The sequence below is a fragment of the Coturnix japonica genome, chromosome 2, assembly GCF_054131305.1.
Source record: "Coturnix japonica strain WE chromosome 2, WE-NBRP24, whole genome shotgun sequence".
Classification (NCBI taxonomy): Eukaryota; Metazoa; Chordata; class Aves; order Galliformes; family Phasianidae; genus Coturnix; species Coturnix japonica.
The window spans coordinates 72250086-72276479 of NC_140664.1; the positions used below are offsets into that span (position 1 = coordinate 72250086).

Genomic DNA, 26394 nt, shown 5'->3' on the forward strand with positions numbered 1-26394 from the left:
AAATCAAATGTGCCGGCTGAGATGCATCTGAAGCACTCAAATTTGAGAGTGACCTTACCAAGTGCTGAGAAGCCTCAATTCTCTTAAGTATTTTAGCCTACCCAGAGTATCTTGATAAAAAAATAACAAATAAAATAAAGTTGTATTTTTATCTTGAAATGATTTTCTATAGTTAACTTGAAACATTTCTCTTTTATATTTCCAATCTAAATTTAAAATAGACTCTCAAGTGGCTGCCAGACAACATCCCAGAGAATGCTTTAAAAATGTACTTTTGGGCACATAATGCCAGGCCACAATGAACTTAGGGATTAAGGAGAACAAAGGGCTTCAGACCCTGTGAGCAAACCGTACCATGCTGTTACCATCACGTTCAGCTTCTAAGGAACTGTTTTGTTAATTGCAACATGTATTATCACAGATTAACCAAGAATAAGCTGCATAGCTTTTCTGGATGCCTTGAAGAGAGGAACTCCGTTTTCTTAGTAATATTCTATGTTTCACACCACAATGCATGAAAAACTCACAAAAAGCTGCCTGGTTTAGTCCCTTCTGGAAACACAAATGAAACCAGCAAAAAACAGTTCAGCTCCCAGGAGCATCTGGTGCTTCACTGTTCTGTGAAGGATGTATGTAGGTTACGGATTCATCCGTATGTGCGTAGGGCAGCAGGTATCAAAGTGGCTCACCAATGTAGGTTACTAAGCAGGTATCAAATGGAAATAAGATTTACAAATTACCACACTTGATCTTTATTTGAACTACTGCTCTAGAAATAGAAGTCTTCTCATCTCATTGTAATTTTTCTGAATCATCCATTTTCTCGCTAAAACTATTTTCTATTTTAAGTTCCTCATTTTTCCTAATGCTTTGTGTTTTTTTCGACTAAACTCAGACTTCTTCACATCATTTTGACTAAGTCAGCTGTCTAAGCAAAGCACTTTGTGAAATACACGCATTATTGCAGCATACTTAAGGAAGATGAACCAAGATCATTGTATGTCTTCACTGAGTATAAATTCCTCTGGGTCATTAGCAAAAAAAACCATAGTCAGGTGGTTTACACCACAAAATTTTTCAGCATTATTCATTGAAAAGCACACTGTTGTTTGAAACAGTCCATTTTACATCAGCTTCATCTTTTGGACTCTTACCAGCATGCTCCGATCCATGGGACACTGTTCAGTATTTACCAGTTAAAACAAAAATTCAAATGACTGTATATACATTTATACTGTTTGGGTATAAGTGAGAGACAGAGAGAAAGAAGGCAGAGGTATAAATATTATGTGTTTCTATTCTTAGGTAATACTGAAGTTTAGACAAATTTTGACAAGCTTTATGGAAGATAAATGTTTTCTGTCTCAAATACATTTAATAAGATTTACACAGCACAGTCAGGAATATTAAATGCATTTCATATTGTAAATGTATAGTCTGAAGCTGAACTGTATGTCCCAGAGGAAATGGTTTCACAAACTGTAGTTTGGACACCACAATTTTTTACTTATCTGTCACAGATTCAATTCTAGTCAAGAGCAAGATACAGATACTCAACAGCTCTCCCATATATGCAGAGCAAACTAAGGCCTTGATTCAGTTGCTATTGTACAACAGTCCACAGAGTAATTGAAATCAATTGTTGTCTTACCAGTCAAATCAGGAACTCAATGGGCAAAGGAGAAATTAAGGTTATTTCAGGTCAAGAAGCTACTAAGTTGAAGTTAGAGACATATTACAATGGCAGAAGAGGCTTTCTAGAGCTTCTCCTATTGCTACGTTTTGCTGACTTCCTTTTGGGCATTGTCCTTCCTCTCGGTTTCAATTCGGACAGGAGGATCAAGTCTTTGGTGGATGCTGGTGGCAGGAATTAAAAGCTTCAGCAACTCTAAAAAGGCATCATGCATTGGTAAAAAATGATGCCAGAATCTAGAAATTTATTTATGCAGAACACATATAAGTCAGGTTGAACCTGAAAGCTGTTTGCAGTGGGTAAAAATTACCAACAGAGGCTGCAGAAAAAAGGTTACATGGAAACCACACTTCTTTCTGTTTCTTCTTAATTTATCATAAGTCTGGTAATTTATCAGGGAAAACGAAGGCTCGCTGTTAGTACAAATGATGTCTTAATAATCGCATTATGACAAAGGATAGATTTCTCTTTTCAGAATAGGTTACAGATAGATGTTTTAAGTACCAGATTTTTTTTGCAATCAAAAGTCTTAAGAGTGTAAATGAACCTAATGCTCTATAGTGTCTTCACTAAAACTGAATAAAAGATCTGGGAATTAACAGCAGTTTTAAGCTGCTAGAGGGAGAGAAGCTCAGTAGCTTTCTCAAGGTCAAACAGCAAAATAACTTCTGGCTTCCGTTCTGGTACAGAGAGACAGCTCATTTTTCTTTGGCCAAAACTGTAGTGCACTGGAAAATCAGTGATTTCAAATATGAGTCTTCAGATGCTGCTAAGCTATCTGAATTCCAGGGACCCCATCTGCAAAAACAAAGAAACAAACAAAAAAAATCCTGTCCAGATTGCTAGAAGGGGGTATTTCACTCTTTCTTTTCTTCATCCTATCTGCACTCACAGTCCTGGAAGGAAGGATTGTGAAGTATAAGATCAGTTTAGCAGACAAAACGTGGGATTGATATGAACTGCTTATGGGTGTGTATATCAATGGAATTTAACAAACTTGAGATTCTACTCTATTGGGAACAAAGAAACCAGACACAGGAGAGAGAAAATAACATAGGAAACAATTAAATAAATGGAGAGCAGGATACTAATCCATATTTGTCTATGAAATTCTCCTTTATTAAGGAAAAGAATTCCCCAAATCACCAGACTTGGAATTAATATTAAATGGAGGAGGAAGGCTGTTATTCTATCATGTAGGACTTTTTCCAGATAAAGACTGATCAGCAAAAATAAATGCCTCAAGATTTTTGGCCCCAGAGCAGTGACCCAGTAGTGTGTTATCTCAGAAGGAACAGTAAAGCTCTGGATGTCATTGCCTATCTTATGCATGCAACAGACATAAGCACATTATTGAATCTTAAACAGAAGAAAGTAGATCTAGGATCTGTGCAGTTTTAAAAGGCTTTCAATATTTCTGGGCAGAAATGCCCAACGAGAGATACTGAAATATGATTTCCATTGGGTTCCATCCAGATTTTATGCAATTAAGAGAAAAGAAGCACCGTCAGAAGCATTAGAATAAAGCAGTATTTGGTATAACTAATCTTCTTCCAAGTTAGATGTGTGTATCTTAAAAATCTGCACAGGCCACGGTGTTGCTCAGAAAAGTAGTTTAAGATTTTAACAGCAAATGTCAATTCCACAGGCCCTTTTGTCTGTCAATGCTATGAAATAACAATAGCTGTAGTAGAGGAAACAGTCATTTCCTGTTTTATCTCCTGTGAATAGGAACATTATTGATTTGTTTTGACAAGGAGAATAACTGAAGTACTCAATACTTCATTTCATGAATGAAATAACAGTTAATCACCCCAAAAGGCTACAAAAAACCAACTGCAATATCACGAACTAGCATTCATTTTAATTTTTAATGTGAAATATCAGTGCCACAACCTCTTTTACTCTCTTCTGCAGAGGGATGCAACTGCATCATATTAAAGCATGAATCCTCGCTTATTACATTATTAACAAGCAATACAACTTTGAATTCAAAGTAATAGTTAAAACCAAACAGCATAACCTTCTTTAAATCTGTTAAGCATACTTGCAGATGTAAATTTGATGGATACCTAGAAATTGGAGCATTTGTTACTGTGGGGCAACAGATGCCACAGTGAAGTCATACTCTGAAAGATTTCACTGCACCTTTTGCACACAATGTGAGCCAGACTGTGAGGTCAATATCCAACCTGTGGTGGGGATGGCATTAGCAGTGCTGCCACAAAGGAGCCTCGGGGAGACACTGCCATCCTCTGCACTCAGTGCACCATGCTGTGGGCCGATGCATATGCATCTGAACAGCTCTGCTAGCAATGTGAGAGGTAACTAGATGGTCACTGGGCACAGGATGGATTGTGGATGAACTTTCTAATCCTTCTGCTACAGTTCTTTTATTGATGGGAACAGGAATCTCCATCACTGTCCTTATGGTTTTCCTCCAGCAGAGGATTTTGTCAGGCTGTAGAAGCATTAGCCCCCTTGATCTAACTGCAGAGATCTCAGTATCCTGGAAGTGAAATAAGCTGACAGAGGAGGACAGCCTCTGTTCATCTGACTATTTTTAGTGGCGGCAAGGCGAATCTGCCATCCCTAACAGAAATCCTTTTAACTGTGCAATATAATGAAGGTAATGATATCACAAAGAGATAGTGGGGCGAGTCATTAGGCATTTTGTCCGTCTGACCAAATATTTTAGCTTCCTATATAACAGAAGGATGATCTGACGTTCCTAGAACAAACTGGTTACAAAGCTGCCCTCGTTACTAAATAGAATGTCATTTTTGGACTACCTTCTCTATTCTGGGACTTGCTCAATTTTCATCTGTAAGTCAAAATAATTTTTCCAAAGCTTGCTGATCAAGTAGTCTATGAGGACAGCTTGAATTTATGCAACATGCTTCACTTATTCAGACTACTTGAAACAGCATTCAGAGATGCTCACAAGTGACAAAAACAGCCCCAAGGTGGGTAAGGCACTTCTGATTAAATGTACAACCTTCCTTCAGATGCAAATACATAAGAAGGGAGCTGCTGCGGAATGGGTTAAACACTAAATTTAAAGTCATCGAAATCATTTAAATAGCACATTAAAGCCCTGCTTAGTGACTTGTACAGAGTTCTCACAGGTTGTTTTGAGCTGATTGGTAATACTAATCAGATGTCCTGGTTGAGTGGCACGTTCTGTTTTAATGCTCTTTTCTGAATCTTTCATTCCCTTTAATTATTTTATTTTATTTTAAGCAATCCACCACACATCCGGAGCTCTGCAGTTATATGCTCTGCAGTATATACTGCAAACCAGACATGTTCTCTGAGTCTTTTCTACACTAGCAGTGTAACCTAGCAAGGACAGGACAAAGGCTCAGGAAATTTGGCCTTTTTCACCCTTCTGCCACACAGTTCTCTAACAAGCCTGGAAAAGCTCTTCTGTCTCTGTTTCTCCAACAGTGGCTCTGCTCTGAAGGTCCTAAATCCCCAGAGAAGGGGCTTGATTCCAGTACTATCACTATGACTCCGGTGTTAATATTGGTACTGAGGCTAGGAGGAAAACAGTGCACATTAACACACAATTTTAAAAGTTGATCCATTACCTTTCTAGTCTTTGCATGGTCATGGCTAGTGTTTTGTTCAGTTCCTCTATCATCCGGCACCCTGAAGGGTGTATGGGCAACGTGCTGGATCCAGAAGGCAGGTGCTGGCTGTGGCTGCCATACTGGAGCTGATGCTGGTGAGCTGCTAACTGGGATGGCAGGACAGTGTGATGGTGCTGAGTCAAAGGCTGCTGGGAGCTCTTCTGTGTGGAATAGGATGAGAGAGAGGAGAGGTCTGGCCCCCCTAAAGGCATGCAAATCATGACTTTCTTTGGAGGTAGTGGAGGTGACAGTTTAACTGGCATACAAGGCAGTTTCACAGGAGCACCAGGATCTAGAACAGAAGAAAGAGAGGCCCTGGTGTTAATTTTCATGGCAGTAAGATGGAAATCAGAGTATCTGCCAGGGTAAGCAGGTACTGAGGTTGCTAATCAATGCAGGTGTGTGCTTCCCTTCCCACATGTGACAAGACACATGTTCTGAATAGCTTTCATTCAGCACTCTATTTTTTTTTTTGAGAACTGTTGTTTTGCAGCACATCTGAGTCTCATAAAAACATCCCAGGCTTGTACATGTCCCTTAAGAAGCACAGTCAGTAACTTAACAAGGCTTGTGGCACACTTTAATACCTTAAAGCACTAATCCCCCAAACCAGCCCTGAGAAGTAAGCACAACCTCTCCCACTCAACAGGCACTTAAATGGGGAGAGCAGTTTGAAGTCTGAAGTTACGAGCTGACTAACCACTATCGCTGCTGGAGTGAAAGCTCAGGCATAACTGACCCTTCTCAGCCACTGCAGTGCAATTACTACAGTCACCTTTCTTACAGCTTTGTCAGGTGCAAAAAATCTGGTGTCAAAAATTACATTAAGAGGGAAATAAGATAGGGTTTGAATGTTAAACAGGAGTGAACTGGAAAAGTAAGGGATACAGGAGGAGAAGATGGTAAGGGGTAGAAGATAGCTAGGATTAATCTATTCTTTTACAGGAGACTTGGCAGACACTTTCCTAATCTTAACCTTTTTAACTCCAGGCATACTGAATCACACAGTTGTTCTGTCAAGCAAAGACTCCCCTGGTTTCCATGGAAAGTCAATGGCAGGTCCATAAACAAAAATCTCTGTCTGGACAAGGCTGCAGGATGCAGATTTTTGTAGCTGCACGGTGAAATGGTTTCAAAAGGGAGAAGTGGTAATGGGAGGGCTTGGAGTTCCCAAAATGTGCATGTGAAATGACCACAGAACATTCTGGGAGCAAAGAAAATGATAATAAGTATATATATTGTGAGCTGCAACTGGAGATGTCTTTTGAAAGAAGGCCAAGCCCTGTTTGGCATAGAATCCCACCCCAGACATTTGGCTCTGCAATGCTCTGCATGTTCGGTGGCTTTCTGTTGCTTCAGTTCACACTTCTTGCTGCAACATGGTAAAGGAACTGAAGGGTCAGAATCTTCTTATCACCCAAGAATGCTTGGCAGTAAGATGCTGCTTCCTGTAGTTTCAAATGAAATCACTTTCCCAAGTAATATCTGATTTTAAAGTCCTTTTCCAGATGGTTCTTTTTAGTGTTAACTACCCTTCTCCCTGATCTCTTTATCCTTCCCTCCTTATGGACTATCCTGGACATTGCTTGTTATTAGTATTCATATCTACTAGCCAGGGTGCACAAGGTCAATACCAACACTTATAAGCTCTAATATTTCTTGAGAATGTTTAAGGACAGTAAGGTGGAAAAAGACCATGCATAAGGCCAAGCTCATTCATGGTATTAGACTTTTTTTAGTGCTAGTGTGGATGCAGTGAAGTATCCACTTGATACTGGTGTTACACTAGAACAAAAAAGCCCACACAAACAGCAAGCCTTCCCTTTTTCCAAGAGACTAGGGAGGCAAAGGGTGTGCAAAGATGAAACGGAGGCATGGCCAGGTAGTGGTCTTTCCAAATTGTAAAGTAGAATAGTTACAGATGTGAGAACCCAAGTTTTTCTATTTTCAGTGCAATATCACATCACAGAGTCATAGAATGGCTTAGATTGGAGGGGACCTTAAAGATTATCCAGTTCCAGCCCCCTCGAGATCACCCCAGAGCCTTCTCTTCAACGGGCTAAACAAGCCCAACTCCCTCAATCTTTCTTCAAAGGAGAGGCACTCCAGCCCTTCCATCATCTTTGTGGCCCTCCTCTGAACCCACTCTTACAGCTCTGCATCTCTTCTGTACTGGGGGCCCCAGACCTAAACATAATTCTCCAAATGGGTCCTCATGAGCACAGAGTAGGGAGAGACAAAATACCTCCCTCTCCCTGCTGGCTACTCTTGTTTCAATGCAGCCCAGTATACTGCTGGTCTTCTGGACTGCAAGTGCTGTCAGACTGCTGCTTCATGTCCAGCTCTTTGTCCAACAGAACCCCTAAGTCCTTCTCCGTACAGCTGTTCTCAGTGAGTTCTTCTCCCAATCTGTACTCTTATTTGGGATTGCCTCAATCCAAGCGCAACATCTTTCACTTCACCTTGTTAAACCTCATTAGATTCTTATACATCCACTTTTTGAGTATGTTCAGGTCCTTCTGGATGGCATCCCACCTTTCTGTTGTGTCAACTGCACCACTTGGCTTGGTGTCATTAGCAAACTTCCAGGAAGATCCGCTCCCTGATCTTCCCAGGCACAAACATGACATTCACTGGCCTTTAGTTCCCTGGGTCTTCCTTTCTCCCTTTCTTGAATATGGGAGTGATATTTCCCTTTCTCCAGTCAGCAGTCACTATGCCTGATAGCCACAAACTTCTCCTGACAGATGTGATATCTGCTCAATGTTGCCTCATCTTCAATAGAAGATAAATAAGAAAAAGGAGTAAATCATAATAGAGACCTGAGAGCATAAAAGGTTCCTATGGGGTTTAGTAACAAAATGTGTTCATACATTTGTGCTTCAGGCAATTTCACTTCGGGAGCTGGTCCTGAATTACAAAAATTACCGTAGGATACTCATTTCCACATTGAAAAGTGCAGATCTGTCTGTTAGTTTTGGATTCATTTCTGCTGCAGATTAATTAACATCTTCACCTGACAGTGACTGTGCCACAATACCCCATTATTTTTTTACATGATATACAGAGTGAATTCAAAAGAGATTCCACCTGCAGGTACCTCCTGCTTCTGACTAAAGAATAACCATGAGGCCTCCCCTCAGCCTCTTCTGCTCGGGGCTGAACCAACAAAAAGACTTCTTCAGCTTCTCCTTATACGTCTTAACCTCTAAACCCTTCCCCATCTTTGTAGCTCTTATATGGACTCCATAATAGTTTTATGCCCTTCTCATACTGTGGCACCCACAACTGTGCCCAGTGCTTGAAGTGAGGCCATACAGCACAGAGCACGGTGGGACAACCCCTTCCCTCACTCAGTTGGCAGTCTTGGGCCTAAGGCACCCCAGGGTATGGTTGGCATTTTGGGCTGCTAATTTCTAAATACAGCCTTGAAAGTGAACCAGAGGCATTAAATCCACTTGTCTACCATCTACATTCAAGAGATTTATATGTGCCTGTTAAAAAAAAAAAAGGCTAAAAGGAGAATGACTGCAACAGAAGGAAAGTTTGATCCATTCACATAGAAATGTATCAATATGTCTTCACTGTCATCAGTAACAGTGACAAGCCCCGCACTGAAAATTAAAGAGAGTGGACTGATTAGCACGTGTGATGAAGAAATGGGACTTAGCTCAAACTCATGGGTTCCAGGCATGCTACTAGAAATGGCACTACCATTGTGGATTAAAGGACAGAATGACTTGCCCACTGTGCCTAAACGCCTAAAAGAGACTGCATTTTACAGTTCTTCCTTTTATTAATTTCACAATATTTGTGATGTATGAAGCAGAGGTAAAAATGCTTATCATCTCCAGTATGGAATATCCATCAGACATTGACATTTGTAGATGAATAAGTAGCTGGGCAGGAGAAATACAAGCAAGGAATCTGTGATAACTGTCTTCCCTGTAGAAGATTACTAGAGTTTTAAATCATTGCACAAAACACTAATGTGACAGAAAAGAAGCAAACTGTGTGAAGCCAGGTGTGGAAGTCTGATTAATCTCTTTTGGATTAGATTCTTCATGCTCACAACAATAATGAGAAATTTTGCAAGATGCTTGTTCCCAATAGGGTTGTGACCACTCAAAACTGTACATGGTTAGGTAATAACTGTGTCATAAATACGAAAGAGATGTTTGGACATTAAAAATCTTATGATAATCTAGGGACTCAATCCCAGCAGTTCAGTTAAATTTGGTCCCAGGTGGTGATTTCAGTTCTTCCTTAATATTCAGTGAAATGAAGGGGCTGCAAGCATTGTCCTAAATGCCTGAGCACTGCATGAGGACATCGCAAAATGAAAATTGAAAGAAATTCTGCCCATGAATTTCTCTAATAATGATCATACTTAAAAGCCAGCAGGGAACTCTAGGAGGTTATCGGCCAACAGGAAATGCAGAGCAGCGAATCAGTGATATCAAAACAATTAAGAATTGCTAGGTCTGCATATCTTATGCTAGGAAGGAATCAAATAATGATTAAGAGAGACATGCTGCTTTATTCCTACAGTGTAAAAAGTAGAGGGGGGCTGTGATGGCATTTCCATGCCCAGTACTGAGAAAGGGCTGCTCTGTGCTGATGCAGCTTTACTAAGAGAACTGGGAGATGGTGTGGAGAAAAGTACCAAGCACCCTTCTGAAGCAGCAGAAGCACCCCTGCCAGTGACCACTCTACAGTCTGCTCTTGGCCCTGTCTCCATTCCCACATGGTTTCATCCCCTTTTTAAGGCACTTGGACCTTCAGAAAAGTCATGCCATGGCTGTGTGATTTATATTTGCTACAGCCCCTCTTTAGATACTGAAAGGCCATTCTCAGGTCCCCCCAAAGTCTTCTCTTCTCTAGGCTGAACAGCCCCAGCTCTCTCTGCCTGCCATTGCAGGGAAGGTGTTCCACCCATTCAAACATTTTTGTGGCCTTCCTGTAGATGCACTTCAGTGGGTCTACATCTCTCCTGTACTGAGGACTCCACATCCAGACTCAGAACTCTAGGTGAAGCCTCACCAGCACAGAGCAGAGGGGCATTTCCACCTCCCTCAACCTTCTGGCCATGGTTCTTTAGATGCAGCCCAGGAAACTGTTGGCTTTCTGCACTATGAGGGCACATTACAGGTGCATGTCCAACTTGCCATCTACTAGATTTTTTCAGCAGGGCTGTACTCTCTCCTTCCTTCTCCCAGTTTGTACTGATATTGGGGGTTGCTGCAAACCAAGTGCAAGACCTTGCACTTGGATTTGTTGAAGCTCATGAGGTCCACTGCTTGAACCTGGGCCCACTGATCAAGTCTGTCTGGGTCTGAATAGCATCCTGTCCCTCAGGCATGTTGACCACACCATACATCTTGGTGTCATCTCCAAACCTGAAGATGTCCTTTTCATTGATGAAGAAGTTAAAGAGCACTGGTCCCAGCTCTGACCCCTAAGGGACATCATTTTACTGATTTTATACCTTCAGCGATTTTATAATATCACATTCTCATTTACATTTACATTAAATTGTTATGCATATATATATATTTGGAGAGTCGTCACCATTAAGCCATTGTTTTATGCTTGAGACTGATTCCACTTCACACAAAATTGCCAGCTGCAAAAAAACCCAACCAGCAGAAGCACCCATCCTGCAATTCTTCTGCTATCTTCCATGAATGATGGGTACTTAGTACCAGAGGTTTTTCCTACGCCTTAGTTTTTTACCTACACTATTCCTTTTTAATCTTTATTATTTTTAAATATTTTCTTCATGTTGGCCTCATTTTTGAGCCGCTTTTTGTAATTAGAATGAAGTGGAAGGTAACAGGAAGCTGTCAGTTTCCTAACCTGAAGTCATTAATACTGCCACCTGGCTTTCCAGGCTGCAGAAATGCCCATTTGGTTTGTAGTATAAGTCAATTATGTGTAGATTTTGGCAGGCAAGAAAGAGAAGAGATTCCACATAAAATGAACAAAACTATACAGAACAAAAACGTGTAGCCATCCAAACAGAAACACGTAAGAGAATATGTACAGTTATGAGAGGAAACCAGAACGTATTCTTCCATAATGAGCTCTTTCCTAATATTTTTCTTAACCTCCATAAAACAAGTATGAACTTCCTGGAAAAAATAGTACCCTGAATGTATTAATGAAAATGGAACAGTTTTCGCATTAGCCTTGGAAAGACTGAATTAGCATAACACCAAAAGATCAACCCAGTGAGAACACCAGGAGCTGCCCCACTGCAGAGATGGACCACATCTCGCCTTGAGCTTGGGATTTCAAGGTGCTACATCCTGGGATGTGATTGAAACTATGAGCAGACTGTTCAAAAGATGCAAGCAAGGACTTAGGGAACCTTTTTTGCTCTGTGTATATAAAATAATTCTCTGTATCGGTGACCTAAATGACAGACTGGAGAGAAGAGACCAGAGGAAGCAGGTGGCAGAAAGTGTGAGCAGAGAGGCAAAATGGCAAGAAGCCATGGGATAGAACAGCCTGTGTAAGGACAGGGGGCAGGTGAAAGAGAAACAGGGAAAAATACAGGGTGTGTGCAGTGGGACCTGCCCAGATGGTGGCTGAGGGGAGATGTGAGAAACAGCAGAAATTTTCCCTCTCCTCTCAACCTCAATGCCCTTTATAATTAAAGGCATTTAAAGATATCTAGTGTTTTCCTAGTATTTCCTTTCCCATCAATATGCATTCTGTACTTTTTGTAGCAATGGTACATCTTGATAAACAAGAGTGAAAGAAATGCTGTGCCAGCATTAGGTAATTATGTCTGAGAGGGAAAGAGTTTTGAAGCCACCTTGATGATGGTATAGCCTGATGTGATACCTGCCCTAGGTACAACACACATAACATTACCAGTACACACAACAACATGGGCGAACATCTTTACAGAAGGACACAGAGCATCTTGCAATAAGGGCAGGCTTTTCCTATAAGGGAAATGGTAGTGCTGAGGGTCTAGGAACACCAACTTACCAGTTAAGTGGCTGGCAATCCTGGCAATAGGTTTAGGAGGCAGGGCAGGGGGCTGTTTGAGGAGGGACAACTGTTTCACTGGGGTGTCCTCATGGTCTCCAGGGAAAGCAGCAGATTTTTTTGGGGGAAGTAGCAGGACTGGCTTAGCTGTAGGATCTTGGGACAGGAGGACTCCAGATTCATTGGATGTGGGGCTCTCTTCAGACACTGGAGGACACAACCACATCATAGACGCAACAACGTTACGAGCAAAGCAGTAGCGGATACAGCCATTGTAGAACGTGAAAAGCAGAGCAAGAATGAAGGTTAAGACTAATAGAGTTCACTCAAACATTGTATAACATAGAAAGAAGGAAGGAAGGAAGGAAGGAAGGAAGGAAGGAAGGAAGGAAGGAAGGAAGGAAGGAAGGAAGGAAGGAAGGAAGGAAGGAAGGAAGGAAGGAAGGAAGGAAGGAAGGAAGGAAGGAAGGAAGGAAGGAAGGAAGGAAGGAAGGAAGGAAGGAAGGAAGGAAGGAAGGAAGGAAGGAAGGAAGGAAGGAAGGAAGGAAGGAAGGAAGGAAGGAAGGAAGGAAGGAAGGAAGGAAGGAAGGAAGGAAGGAAGGAAGGAAGGAAGGAAGGAAGGAAGAAAGAAAGAAAGAAAGAAAGAAAGAAAGAAAGAAAGAAAGAAAGAAAGAAAGAAAGAAAGAAAGAAAGAAAGAAAGAAAGAAAGAGAGAGAGAGAGAGAAAGAAAGAAAGAAAGAAAGAAAGAAAGAAAGAAAGAAAGAAAGAAAGAAAGAAAGAAAGAAAGAAAGAAAGAAAGAAAGAAAGAAAGAAAGAAAAAGAGAAACACACATCTACACAACAGCTGAATTTCCCATTACCTCTGACAGAAGTCAGCTCCTGTATGCCAGCCTGGGACGTATTCCCACGTGTTGAATACACAGGTTTAAAATGTTACAACCTAGATAGTCTATCACCACAGCTTGCTCAGAACCACATATGTTAGCAGACAGACTTTAGATTTATACTGTAAGTGTAAAAGCACCTCACAAGGGCTATTCCATTTCAAAGAAGATGTAGTTCACCTGATCACAGATGGGCACTTTTGCTAGTCATTTTTCCTCACTTGATCTTCATCCACGACTCTCAGTGCTACATAGAATGAGGAGTTAGCTTAGATGTACAGATTGTTGTCTCTCTTTATGGATTGAGAATGAACCGTATATAGCCTCATCTAGGGCAACTGCTGATTACTGTTGTATGATGTGAATGCCACCGAACACCACATGGCGAGTAAAGTACAAGACATACCCCAGGGTTTAAAAATGTTGTCACCCCCCTTGAGCTCATTGGCACACCTGAGAAGTAGCAGGAGGGAAATCTACAGCTGTAAGTCCACAAAGTGCAGAGTTTGCTTTACTTGCCGACTTCACTTGTGTAGAAGCAGCAGTTACTGCTATGCTGAGAAAGCAAACATTTTTTTATGGATCACTCAGTGATAATCTGCTCGCTGTCATCTCCTTCTCCACCAGAAGACCTTGGTATTCAGCAAGGTCTCCTTGAGACTACACACCAAAGGTTAGAGGTCAAAAACATGTTTCAAACAGCTTAAAGTTGCTCCGGCGAAGACAAAATGTTACCTGTCCCATCCATGATTTCTGTGGTCGGGAGCACCTCGTATGAGCAGGGTTCCCCAGGTGCTGAGCCTGACTCCAGTTCTGCTAGGGCTGGCAGGGATACCTGGCTGGAGCTCAGCACTTGTCCAGATCCCAGAGGCTGCCCATTCTCCAAAGCTCCTTCTTCATTTGGTATGGAAAGTTCCCCATCTGTTCATATTTGGAGGAAAGCAAAATGATAACAGAAGATACATAAATAAGATGCAGAAAGAATTTAAAGCGAATCCTGCTTTGTAATACATTGTTTGTGAGTGAGAAACCTGAACTAAACTATTGTATGTATGTAGAAGACATGGATAACAATCAAAACAATATGGTTTAGATCTCAAAAATACAACTTATGTTGAATAATTTTTGAATATATCTGGCTGATGTTCTGTCTGTAACAGTCCCACAGAAGTGTGACAGCATTTCATTTGCCTGACGGGGTTGTTATGTGATATGATACGTGATGTATGAATTATGTATTATGATAAGTGGCCTAAGCTGGATGGTTCCTGGTCACCCTTCATCTGACAGAGTGATAAAATCTGTTTTTCCCTCTGCTCTGCTTAAGCTGCAAACTGAGGAATGAGAATGGGCTGGAACTGAAGCTATCAAGCTTTTTTCTTTAAAAACAAACAAACAAACAAACACAACGATACATGATTTATATTTTAATAATAACAGATGTTATTTCCTTCCACCATTTTTTACACTATTAGGGGCATAAATAAAATTACAGATGTATGCCACTATTTTATATACTAACTAAACTACTGAAGTCTCCCAGCAAGACCAAGAGTATAAGTAAAGGAAAGCAAAATCTCTACAGTTGCCTGGTGAAGGTCTTGATATTGAGATAAAGCAGATTACATTGTGGAAGTCTCTTTTTTAAAACTCATTATTAATAACTTACCCATTTGAGCAAACATTTCTGGATCAGCAATTGTTAGCTTTTTTTCCCTATCAAATACCACTTCACATTTGAATTAATATAGAACAGAAGGGTGGGATCAGCTCATTCTCCACAGCATCAACCCACATGATTTTTATATCAGAACTTGTTATGTACAGCCCTCTGGCTCCTAGAGGCAAAGACTACACAGATATCTCAATTACAATTTTATGAAGTGTTCTGCCATTATGAGTGGAAACCTGAAAATATAACCAGAATGTGACCTGTAAAGCAGAAAGCCCAGCAGGCAGATAAAGAGAGCCCAGTGTTAACACAACATTCAAATTATCATTTTTTTAAATGAAATTCAGAATATCCGGATCTAGTTCTTGATTCTGGGGCAACTGTGACTAGCCATATTATTGCTCACTGTACCAAACAGAGATGTACATCATTGAAGTGAGCGCACATATTCCCCTCATAGGGACAAAATGTGCAAAATGCTTTGAAAAACAACACTGAAGAGATGAAAAAATGTTAAGCTTCACTTAGATGTCAAGACACTGCAATTAACAAGTCTGGCAAGAAAAGAAATCAGATTGTTTTCTGACTTGTAAAGTTTCTTTACAACATGTAAAGATGATCTATTGCTTATTTTGGTATTGTTAGAAATAGGAAGGTCTTGATATTCTTGGTTATATTGCAGTGTTTTTAAAGAACTCGAGTTTTCACTGTATACTGTTACATCACAGTGGACTGAAACTCTACCCGTAGCTTTCAGAGCAATCAACTGAGCTGGCAAAAGGTGGCAACATTAATCAAAACTGAAGGTTTCAGCCAACTGTTCACAGCAAAGCTTCACTGTAGGTGCTTCGGTCATTCGATACAAACCGTTTTATTTCCCTAGACAGCAAAGATCAAACAACAGTTCGGCCAACATTTAAGCTGAATTTTTTTTGACTTAGCTGTTTCGGTGGAAATACTATATATCCTGTTCTTGATTTGCCTCCCTTTTATAAACATGCCCCTTTACAATGTTTGGGATAAAGGCTGATGTTATCTTAGATGCACGGTTTCATGAAAGACCATAACTATTTACTGGGCAGAATAACTGCTTTTTGAACCAAGGACAGTGATTATATCCAGTAGTATTTAATAATTTCAGCACAGGACTAAATTTAACCATTAATCTTACCTAAGAGAAATATATATTTTTAAGTATATCTACATACTTTAATGAAATGAGATGCCAATTGTAACATGTTGAGCACTTCGAAATCTCTCTGTCTTAAATGTACTTTGCACTTCTCAAGGTATATACAGCATGGCTGAAAAAGTCAATCTTTGAATCACCTGCTCTTTTTTTTTGTCAGAAAAAGCAAAATGTGAGATAAAGTTTTGACTTTTATTTTTTATCATAAAAAGCATGACAGTTCTCTGTACTGACAGCATAACCTATTTTAATCTTCCCTCTAAATATCTCTGATCTTCATCTAGACTCTAAAAATCACCCTCAGATTGGACTGAAATGATCAGACGTGACGCAGAATCATGACTGAAACATATACCCTAAATCTGAGCTTGCTTAAAGCTACACAGGAAGCTTCTTAAAACACAGAAAACAGATCAAAGACAGATAAAATCATCATTTGTAGAGTGAAGAATCTCTCAGTGTGAATTAATCCTGGATCAGAGGCATGCTTGACAATCAGATATAAAAGGCAAATTAATTGCTATTTTTAAAGCACTAAAAGCTATTTTAGTTAGCTGACATGCAAATGAAAAGAATTCTAGTAATGCAATTATGATATATATGGGTGAATCAATTAGTTTTAAAGAACTGGCTAAGAGCTTAAAGTTAATTTTGCACATTGATAACGTAATCTTTTGTTCTCACGCTTGCTAAATCCTTTGCTGTGTTTTCTCAGAACCTGCTGTTTCTCACCGGAGAAAGATTTTCCCTAAACGCGTGAGGTTTTTTGATAAAGCAGGTGGAGTGCAAGTCAGTTTGATCTGGAAGGGACCAAAGTGAACAAACAACATGAACTCTGCAGCAAAATGAGCACATGAAGGATGCTGTCCTGCTGATCATGAGCAACGGAAGAAGCAGAACCTCAGAGAAAATTCTCTGATGCAGAAAACTCTACCCAGACTTGTTGGTTCACCTTTGCATATGAAAATAGCAATATGGGGTGAAGGCTCAGAAATGCAGAGACGATATGTTCAAAAGAGATGGATCCTGGGAGCTTGTTTGGCCTAGCAGCTAGACTGCTCGCCCAGCACCAGTCTTATCTACTGGAGGATGAGAGTTTGAGCTCTCAGCTCAGTGCAGTTCTTAGACTATCACAGGTTCACATAGTCAGATGGAATCTACCCCAGGGTACTGAGGGAGCTGGCAAAAGCACTTGACAAACAACTTTTCATCATTTATCAACGGTCCTGGTCAACTGGTAAGGTCTCAGATGACTGAAGTCCTGTCAGTGTGACTCCCGTTTACAAGAATGATCATAAGGAGAATCTAGGGAATGACAGCTCTGCCAGCCTGACTTTGGTATTAGGGAAGGATATGGAGCAGATTATCTTGCCCAAGAAGGCCAGCAAGCATTCTGGTTTGTATCAGTAATACTATAGCCAATAGCATTAGTGAAGAAATTGTCCTCCTGTACCCAGCGTTAGTGAGGCCACACCCTGAACTGTGTTCAGTATTGAGCCCCTCACTACAAGAAAGACATCGAGGCCCTGGAGTGTGCCCAGAGAAGGGCAGTGAAGCTGAGAAGGGTCTGGAACACAAGGCTTATGAGGAGCAGCTGAGGGAACTGGGATTGCTTTGTCTGGAGGAGACTCAGGGGAAACCATCTAGATCTCTACAGTGACCTGAAAGATTGTAGAGAGGTGAAGGTTGACCTCTTCTGCCAGGTAACCAGAAGTAGGATGAGAGGGAACAGCCTCAGACAGTGCTGTGGAGGTTCGGGTTGAATATTAGGAAAAAAATTGTTTTCAGAAAGAGCTATCAGTCATTGGAACAGGCTTCCCTGGGGAGCAGTGCAGTCAGCATCCCCAGAAGTGTCCAAGAAACATGTAGATGTGGCATAGCTTAGTGGATGAGATGAAGAGAGGTCTTTTCCAACCTTTATGATTCTATGATTCCATGATTAAGCATCGTTTGTACTCAGGAACTCATTCACCAGATTCACTTTTGGGTACTTCTTGAAAATGAAGCAGCCCATGTGGACAGCACCTAGCTGGTACAGACCAGTCTTTTAGTTGTTTCATTTCTTTGGAGCTCTGCCTGCCTTATCGCCATTGATTTTGATTCTGAACACTCTGGAATAGAGAACTTCTCGTATGTCTGAAAAATGACAAGCTCATGAGCTCCTTCCACAGATAAATGACTAAGGAAGTCAAAGTGATATGGAGAATTCTACATCCTGTGTTACTTTCCATTTCTAGTTGTCTTCAGTACTGGCCTGCTCTCAAGTACGAACAACTAGGAAATTATTCTTGATAGTGAAGCAAAGGAAGGGTGGGGCATTTCCAAGCCTAGGCTAAGCAATGTTGAGCTCTGTTGCTTGTGGTTTTTCATTGACAGAGTGTTTTCAAATCCTGACAGGAATGAGATAATTTGAAATAAAGGTTTTTAAACCAAATTTTGTTTAGATGGACAGTACAAAAATACTAAGATGAAGATCACCCATGCTTCCTTGAGGAATCATTGCATTATTATCTCTGAAGCAAACAAGTAGTACACACATTCAAAAATTCCTCACTACAGGAAAACTTGTTTGTGTTCAGATTAAAGAAGAGGTATCAAAATACTACCAGTATGTTTCATTCTTTGACTAGTATTGTAGCACACTGTGTAACTCTAAAGACAGTCGCTTTTGAAATGGTTACAGTTTGATGTGAAAATCAAACCTATTCATCTCTGTGTTTGAGCTCTTGGCTCTGCCAGTCCACAATCTATTAGAACAGCAGGCAACTAATCAGATACTTCTTCAGTGTACTGTTTTTCTAAAAGTACACTGTATTTGAAAATAAAAAAAAGCAGTGTACTTTAAAAATAAAAAGCACAGCAGCCTTTGCCTACATTTTCAGAAGATTCCAGTTACAGAACATCTAAAAGAGTGGAAAGTTATTTGGGCATGAGTTTGGACCTTGCCAAGAAATGAGCTCCCTGCACTTCAGACTAGAGTGGTTTCACTTCAACAGCTTAAGTGTGAGGGTCACCGAAATAATAAAAGCAATTATCGTTTCCCAAAAATAGCATCTGGAATGCATTGACTCTCTTATGTGTGAACACTGTGACTTACTGAGCTCTGTTAACTTTTACCTTCTGGATGACACAGTCACCTAAAAAGCCAGCAAATCCCAAAGCAAACAGGTCCGTGTGTCACCCTGAATAACAGGAGATCAAACTGTCTAATTCTGGTTTTCTTCAGCTCAGATGATAAAAATAACACTAAATGCACTGCAGTTTCAGAATCTCTCTCCTTACATCAGTCTATCTATATATCTAGATAGTTTCCTTCACTCTGTTTAAGAACGAAAAAGACAACATAATCCTCAGCTTTGGTCTCCTCTTTGGAAAGGCAGACAGAGATTGAGCATTATGGTTCCACCTGTTGTCTGTGCAAGATGTTTCTTGGTAGAGAAGGTATAGAAACAACCATCCAAAAATGCTTTCTGCTATGAATTGCAGTGCTTCCATAAAATACTGGAGATTAGGTATCAGGAAGTACAAGGAAAATGTTATTTCTGCTTAAGGTTTACAGCAAGATATAATACCCTTTATGAGAACTACGCTTGTCCTATTATATCAATGAATAAAATGTTACTTTTCCTCTACACATTTTGCCTTACTTATATTTTTACATCACATGCGATCAGTATCACTATACTTCCGCTCAACTATCTTCCCCTCTGGTCTGCTTCTTTCAAGGAAGGACTCCTTGAAAGCATTATCGGTTTCTGTGTTTGCAAACAGCAGGAAGTAAGGCAGAGATACTGAATTAGTAATCTAACTGTGTTGGCTGATAGTTTCCCATTTATTGCATCTGACAATAAAAGTTTGATGTCTCTATGTCTTGTACTGGAAGTAGGGAAAGGCAGCATGTATTTCCTACTAGGTCTTTCTGATATGAAAAGGTGAAAAATGACTACAAAGAGGAGATTTTTCATTTGTTTTCATGATGAGGACCTCCAGACAACACAATGTCTATTTTACCAGGAAACACAGAAGATTACAGACTACAAAGTAACTGCATGGGAAAAGCTTCAGCCCTTTGCAGAGGAGAAGGGAGAATTTCCCTGAGTTTCAAGTTGGAGAACAGGGTCAGGTTGTACAGGGGAGATATTATTAAGGATGCCTTTAGGTGAGTGTAGGGATGTCCAGATGCTGACTTCCAAGTTCCCCAGGGTGCTGAACTGGGAGCTTTGCTGGCAACGGAGACATCTGGCTGCATATTCAATCCAAGTCACAGTCCAGAAAATGGGAAACCCAAGGCACCATGAAAGGAAAATTTTGCCAGTTGTGGTTTCTACTCTGCACTTGCATCTTGGATGACTTTCAAGATGGCTGGCCATAGTGAGAGCTCAGGCATTCTCAAAGGATTAAAAAGCATCTAGAATAGGTTATGGATAAAAACCATGGAAAGTAAATCACAAGTCACACATGGATTTTGTTTGGGTTAGTGAATTTTTACATCACCTCTTCTTTCCCAACAAGCTAGATCAAAGTAGATTTCAATGGTTCAGATTTTATAAGCTAGATCCTATTTAGAAAAGCTCTGGAAGTTAATAACTTCAATTGACTTCTATCAGGTTTTGTTGTGGTATTGTTAAACACTTCTAGCCTTGGGATTAATGAGGCATCAAGGCACATACCTAAGTTCTATTGAAATTAAAATGCAACCTTGGCATGCCTTAATACAATTTGCTTAATTAATTGCCTTAGTTGCTGACAAGAGAAGCAGCAAGCAAATAAAAGCTGGAGTTACATACTCACAAATATGTAATAGATACCAATTATTCATTATGCTACCTGTGTAAAATAAGGGTGTTTTGCATAAGTAATACATCACCACCTCAACAAATGAATAATTCTGAATGGGGAAACATCATTATTACGTATTCTGAGTTGTTTCAGGTGTTCTGTGCTCATCACACAATCCCAAACCTTAAAAACTTAAAACCATTAATCCTATAGTGACTCAACCAGAGATAATAAATGCATGTACAGACCCATTCCATCTCCCTTCAGTCTGGACACCTTGCTGTTTTGCAGCAGGTGACTACCACACAATGTTGTGATTTATAATTTATTGCTTAACATTTCTGATTAGCCTTCAAGTTTATTTGCAAGATCCACTAGGAGATGTTTGGAGACTTTATTCTGTGCAGTTCTGCCATTCCAGATGGTATTCTCTGTTCTTAATGTTTTGACAAAGTAAGATCTGACCATAAAGCTACATGGGATGTCAATTTAACATTGTGAAAAGAAGAATGCTTACCTTTATCAAAAATTTCCTTTAGCACTCCTCGTTTTATAAGCTCCTCTCTGCTTTGCCTCATTGATATCTTTCTTTCCAAAGCTGAAAGCAAAGGAGGAGGGTGATTATTAACAGAAAAGAAAGGAAATGTTTTAAAATGCTTTTTCTCCACTTATAGTCAGTGGCAAATGAGCGTGTCAAAAAGCCCACATAACCTCCTTGCTCTTGAAATAAGGCTGATATTGATAGAAATGTCTATAGATTGACTCATTTTAGGGCATGTCTCAATTCCCATTGTCCAGTTTGGATACATGACCCAAGCACTTCTTGCTTGGGTCATGAATAAGTAGAAACAGCAAAGAGAGAACAAAATAATGATGCATAACCTAGTGAAAGAAAGATAAAAAAAGAAGGTAATGTGAAAGATCATGAAGAATGAAAGACATGGCTGTGGATTGTTCTCTGGCCATGGAAGAGGACTGGCACTGCTGGTGCTCACAATACAAGACTGGTTTGCCACTAACTCCAATGAGAGTAGAACAAAGTGTCTGGGATAGAGCCAAAAATGAGCTGTTTAATGGAGTCTTCTGCCCAGAGGAATGTTTTCCCCAAAATAATTACAAACAAATGACACTCCATGACAATAATTTAACACCAGGTCTTGACAGCCTGAGTCCTGTATTTGCTGCTTGGAGACTGTGGTCACTGGGGCAGTAAGATGACAGATAGAAATTTCACATTTGTTTAGTTCAGCAGTAATTAAAACAATGTCCAATTAACCAAAACATCACAAAGGACATGGATTCAGGCAAATTGCTAAAAGGCAGCAAGTGAGGGGCACGAGAAGTGATGTGCAGGAGGGGCCGTGACTGTGTGTGCTCTGTGAGAAACAAGCTCGTGCTTGCCAAAAAAGAGGCACAGTTAAGGGTGAATCGCTTCTGCCATATGCTCCCCTATCAGACACAGCGCAGATGCACACACAGATGAATCGGGACTTTGCTTCTTCAGTCTGCCCAAGGCAGATTTAAAGCAAAAGGGGCTTCACAACACTCTGCCCATGAAAACATGAGGATGTAGCCTTCTCCGACGCTACTGGATGTTTGCTGTTCCCAGAGGGAAACAATACACGTGGTGAATTAGCTGTGCTTACACTGACGCACTGCATTCACTGCAATTTATTTGCTGTTAGATACGAGTGGCTTAGCACGAACAAGGCAGAGCTGATTTTAAAAGCACTCAATTCCATAATATAAATTTAGGTTTCTCCATTTTTAAAATCAGCTTTGAACATGTATTCTTTAGGACTAAGAAAGCCAGCAGACACGATCTGTAGCTAATAAAACCCCTGCTTTCTTCTGAACACACCCTCTGAGCTTCAACATCAGTCAGAATTATGGCAGTACAAGCCTCATCGGCCAGCTGTGTGGTACAGTTTTATTTCTGAGGCTCTTAATGTAACAGCCCAGTTTAAGAAGTGCTTTGGGCACCTCACTGCCTTTCAACAGAACTTAGATTTCTAATATTCTTTTGACAGATAGACATCCCAACAATCAGCCTGCGGAGCTGCCTTGTAGACTGGCTGTCCATCTGCCTTTTCCTTGCATCCAAGCAGCCTTGTTCTGGCATGGCATTTAAAGCTTCTTCTCTAAGAACAGCCAGCATCAGTCCCTCCAAAAAAAAAAGGAGTCAGAACAAGCTACAGCTAACCCTTGAGCTTTTCCCCACCACACACACCATTAAAATCCTGTCTTTAAAGACTAATTTGGCCTTACTGAACACCTTTTCCAACAAGTCCAGGAAAAAGTAATTTTCCCTGAATGCAAACAGAGTAGAGCACTCAGCTTGTGTTGGCTGGAGGGCAATTAATCTGGGCAAGCCAGCAGCAAAGCAGCAGTTTCTGTTCGTAGGCCAGCAGCACTCTTCACAAAACAAAGAGAGAGGCAAATTCTGCTATTTCTGAACTTCACCAGAAATAGCCAAGTAACAGAATCATGCTTTACATACAAATCCGAGCACGATTGCAGGAATATAACCATATGCTATACACAAGTAGATAGATTTCCATACGAAATGCTGGGTTTTTGTATACCATACACAAATAAGCCAGGTGAGAATGGGTGTATAGATCAAGACATCAAAGTCAACCACTGAGGACGTGAATGTGTCTGTCATTTTGCACAGGCACTGGCACACATTGACATTCCTTATCCCACCCTTTTGCCTCATGAACAGCCAGCTATGTAGTTATGCAGCAGAATTACTGCTGACTTCATGGCCAGGCACTCCCATTATATTATAAAAGCAGCAGTAAGAAACCCAGTAATACTTCTGGAGTCTGAGTCCTAACCAGGGCCCCCTGGATATTATGCAGAAGCAGAGGAATAACCTTCCCAAGACTACTACTGAGCAACATACTCAAATATAGGGCAAGAATTTTCAGAAACACAGGTTATTTTGCAGTCCACCTAGCAGTCTATCTAAATTTTCAGAAGACAAAATACAAAGGTTCTTTCAGTCATCCCCTTTTTAGTTGTAATCTGTTTCTAATCCAGAATAGCAAAAAGAAAATCAAGCCCCCTATAACCCAAATCAAACCACACCAGTTTGAAGCTTAGACGAAAGCAATCTTTTTTTCAGTTCCCAAATCCTTTCTAAGTAGGCATAGAACTGAAAGTATTAATTATTTCCCTACTAAGCCAGTTTTAATTAATAAGATATTTAGAGGAAGGGCATGCTGGGCTAAGAGCAGCACTGAATGATAATAACAGATGCTATACTAAAACGATGGAACATGCTGCTTTCTCTTATTACAAACCTTCCTCCCGAACAAGTCTTGCACATTTGAATGTATAAACTGCTATGCTACTGCAGGATCAAGTGCAAAAAACAACCAACATACAAGTGCCTGGATGCAGAACTCATTAGGCTCTAACAGCTTGTACAATCAAATGCTTCACTCCGCCCGGATTTCTCTCACAAAGATTGCCAGTTCTTTTACGAAGGATTTTACTTTCAAGCAGAAAGCTGATGCAGAACAAATTCATTCACTTTCAATTGAGAAGGGATCCATTCACGGTTGAGCATAAATAAATTAAAAAAAAAAACCCTCTGAATTAATCCTCGATTCATGAGAACCCTGTAAATTCTGTGATGGGAACAAATAAAATATAATTAATACTTAACGAAAGACGTATTGCTTCATTAGTGATTTTCCTGGGTGATTAACCTCATTTTGTTCATTTGTACAATCTTCCAGGAGATTAGAAATAAGCATTAAGCCTTCTTTATGGGGACTGCTTATGCCAGAAAGCGGTTATCTTAACAAATACATCCATTTTCCAATAGATACTGTTACCAGCTTCTTTAAGTGAGATGTCTGTGTTTTATGACATAAATGTACAGATTTTGCCATTGAGCTCTGCGGTAGCTCTTACTTTCAAGTTCTGATGAATAAACAGTGGGAAATATTTTTATTAATGTTCCTGAGCTAGTGTTTTTGAACTCTTCCCCCAGGAGCAGCACCCCTCCACTGTTCAAACACAGCTCTTCTCTGTGGCAGACCCATTAAGAACAGTAAAGCCCTGACACGGTCACGAGGATTTCCATCCCCTCCATTCTGGAAATCAAGTACAGTTTTGTCTTTATTCCTCTAATAATCTGCTGTGTTCCACGATGTCAATGCTTGTGGGCCATTCCTCCAGCTGAGAAGGTGAAGCATGCTGCTGCCTTTGTGCCAAGTGCCTCTGATGTTCTATTAAGCAACCAAAGAGGCATTTATGTAGTCAGGATATTTGACCTTTCTATCTCGCCATCTTTCCCTCAGGACCAATACATCTCAGGTGAACTCTCCCAACATGCATCCCCCCTTCACATAACTTGACATGTTGCTGTTTAAACCAAGGAGTGAACTAAACGCACATGTCCTACTATTTATCTGGTAATCAAAATAAAACCCATGTCAGTGCTAGCCCTTAAGTCTAAAGAGCACTAGGGCCGGCTTTGCCTGAGTTCTTCCTTTCAAAGGTCATTATAATCTTCATGATGATTTTAGGAAACACAGGTGTGTCAGCTCATAAAGAGTTCTATAAATTTTAGAATTGATTCAATATTTGTATCGTCACTGCTGTGAGCTTGAGGTTTGACTGATGCCAAAACATAGCTTGGATGAAACAGTACTATCTACAAAATCCGTCTCAGATAACTACCTAGAAAGGATTAGAAGCGTCTCTTTGTCGGATGTCCACCCATGAATTTCCTGCTTTGATTGTAGCCAAACACTTCCACTATATGAGATTACAAACAAGTGAATGTCAGTTGGAAAAAGGTGTGAGGGTACTAAAAGTTAAGCTTGATTTCTTAAAAAAAAAATAAATTACTATTAATATCTTTTTGTCTATAAATATCTCTTTGTGTTGACAAAATCAATCTCTTTCAGTATGAGAACCGTTTGGAAAACTTCTGAGGTAGATGCCACAAGCCTAATAAAATAGAATAGCATTGATATCCCACTAAATGAACAACTAAAACCACTAGAGAAGCAAAGCTATCAGTAATACTGTTGCTATAAAAGTGGCAAAGGGAGGTACAGACAAGTTGAAACAACTCAGCTCATCACCTACTTGATCATTTGCAAATAATTAACAGTGATCATTGTGTAGCCAGTGGCCTACGCACTGCATTATAAAATGATCCCTCTAGGAGCACTATTTTTTAATCTATAATAAATACAAATAAAATAACAGGGAAAAGAGGCCCAAAGCCAAAACAAACTACTCATTTTATTTTTAGTACTGAAAGTACAAACGGATTTATTTTAGACCATGGTTACCTAAAACAGATAGATTATATTAGGGCATATTGCTTCCAATTAACATTTAGACAAACTTAAGACACCAGTCTATCTCCAATTAGGAGCATGGACAATTGTCATTTGCTATAGTCTAGCCACTGAACTTACACAGTAGGAATGTTCACACTGCTTTGGGAATGCAGGCTCAAACCTCAAATTTCCAATTACTAACTAGCAATGTTTAGAAGGTGTAAC

At 40.1% G+C, this 26394-nt stretch overlaps 1 protein-coding gene across 19 annotated transcripts in view; it reads right to left on the reverse strand.

Annotated features, from left to right (window-relative positions):
* PHACTR1 (phosphatase and actin regulator 1) overlaps positions 1-26394 on the reverse strand; it is a 259502-nt gene that overhangs the window by 45085 nt on the left and 188023 nt on the right. For 10 of the 19 annotated variants that reach the window (XM_085540213.1, XM_085540209.1, XM_085540207.1 and 7 more), the window contains 3 exons: positions 21372-21452; positions 13950-14135; positions 5287-5620 (listed from right to left, as the gene is read on the reverse strand). In XM_085540213.1, coding sequence (XP_085396339.1) covers positions 5287-5620; positions 13950-14135; positions 21372-21452 — 601 coding nt within the window. Of the gene's footprint in view, positions 1-5286; positions 5621-12330; positions 12538-13949; positions 14136-21371; positions 21453-26394 lie in introns of all 19 variants that reach the window. The other 9 variants (XM_015854710.3, XM_015854712.2, XM_015854714.3 and 6 more) reach the window with 1 other exon arrangement.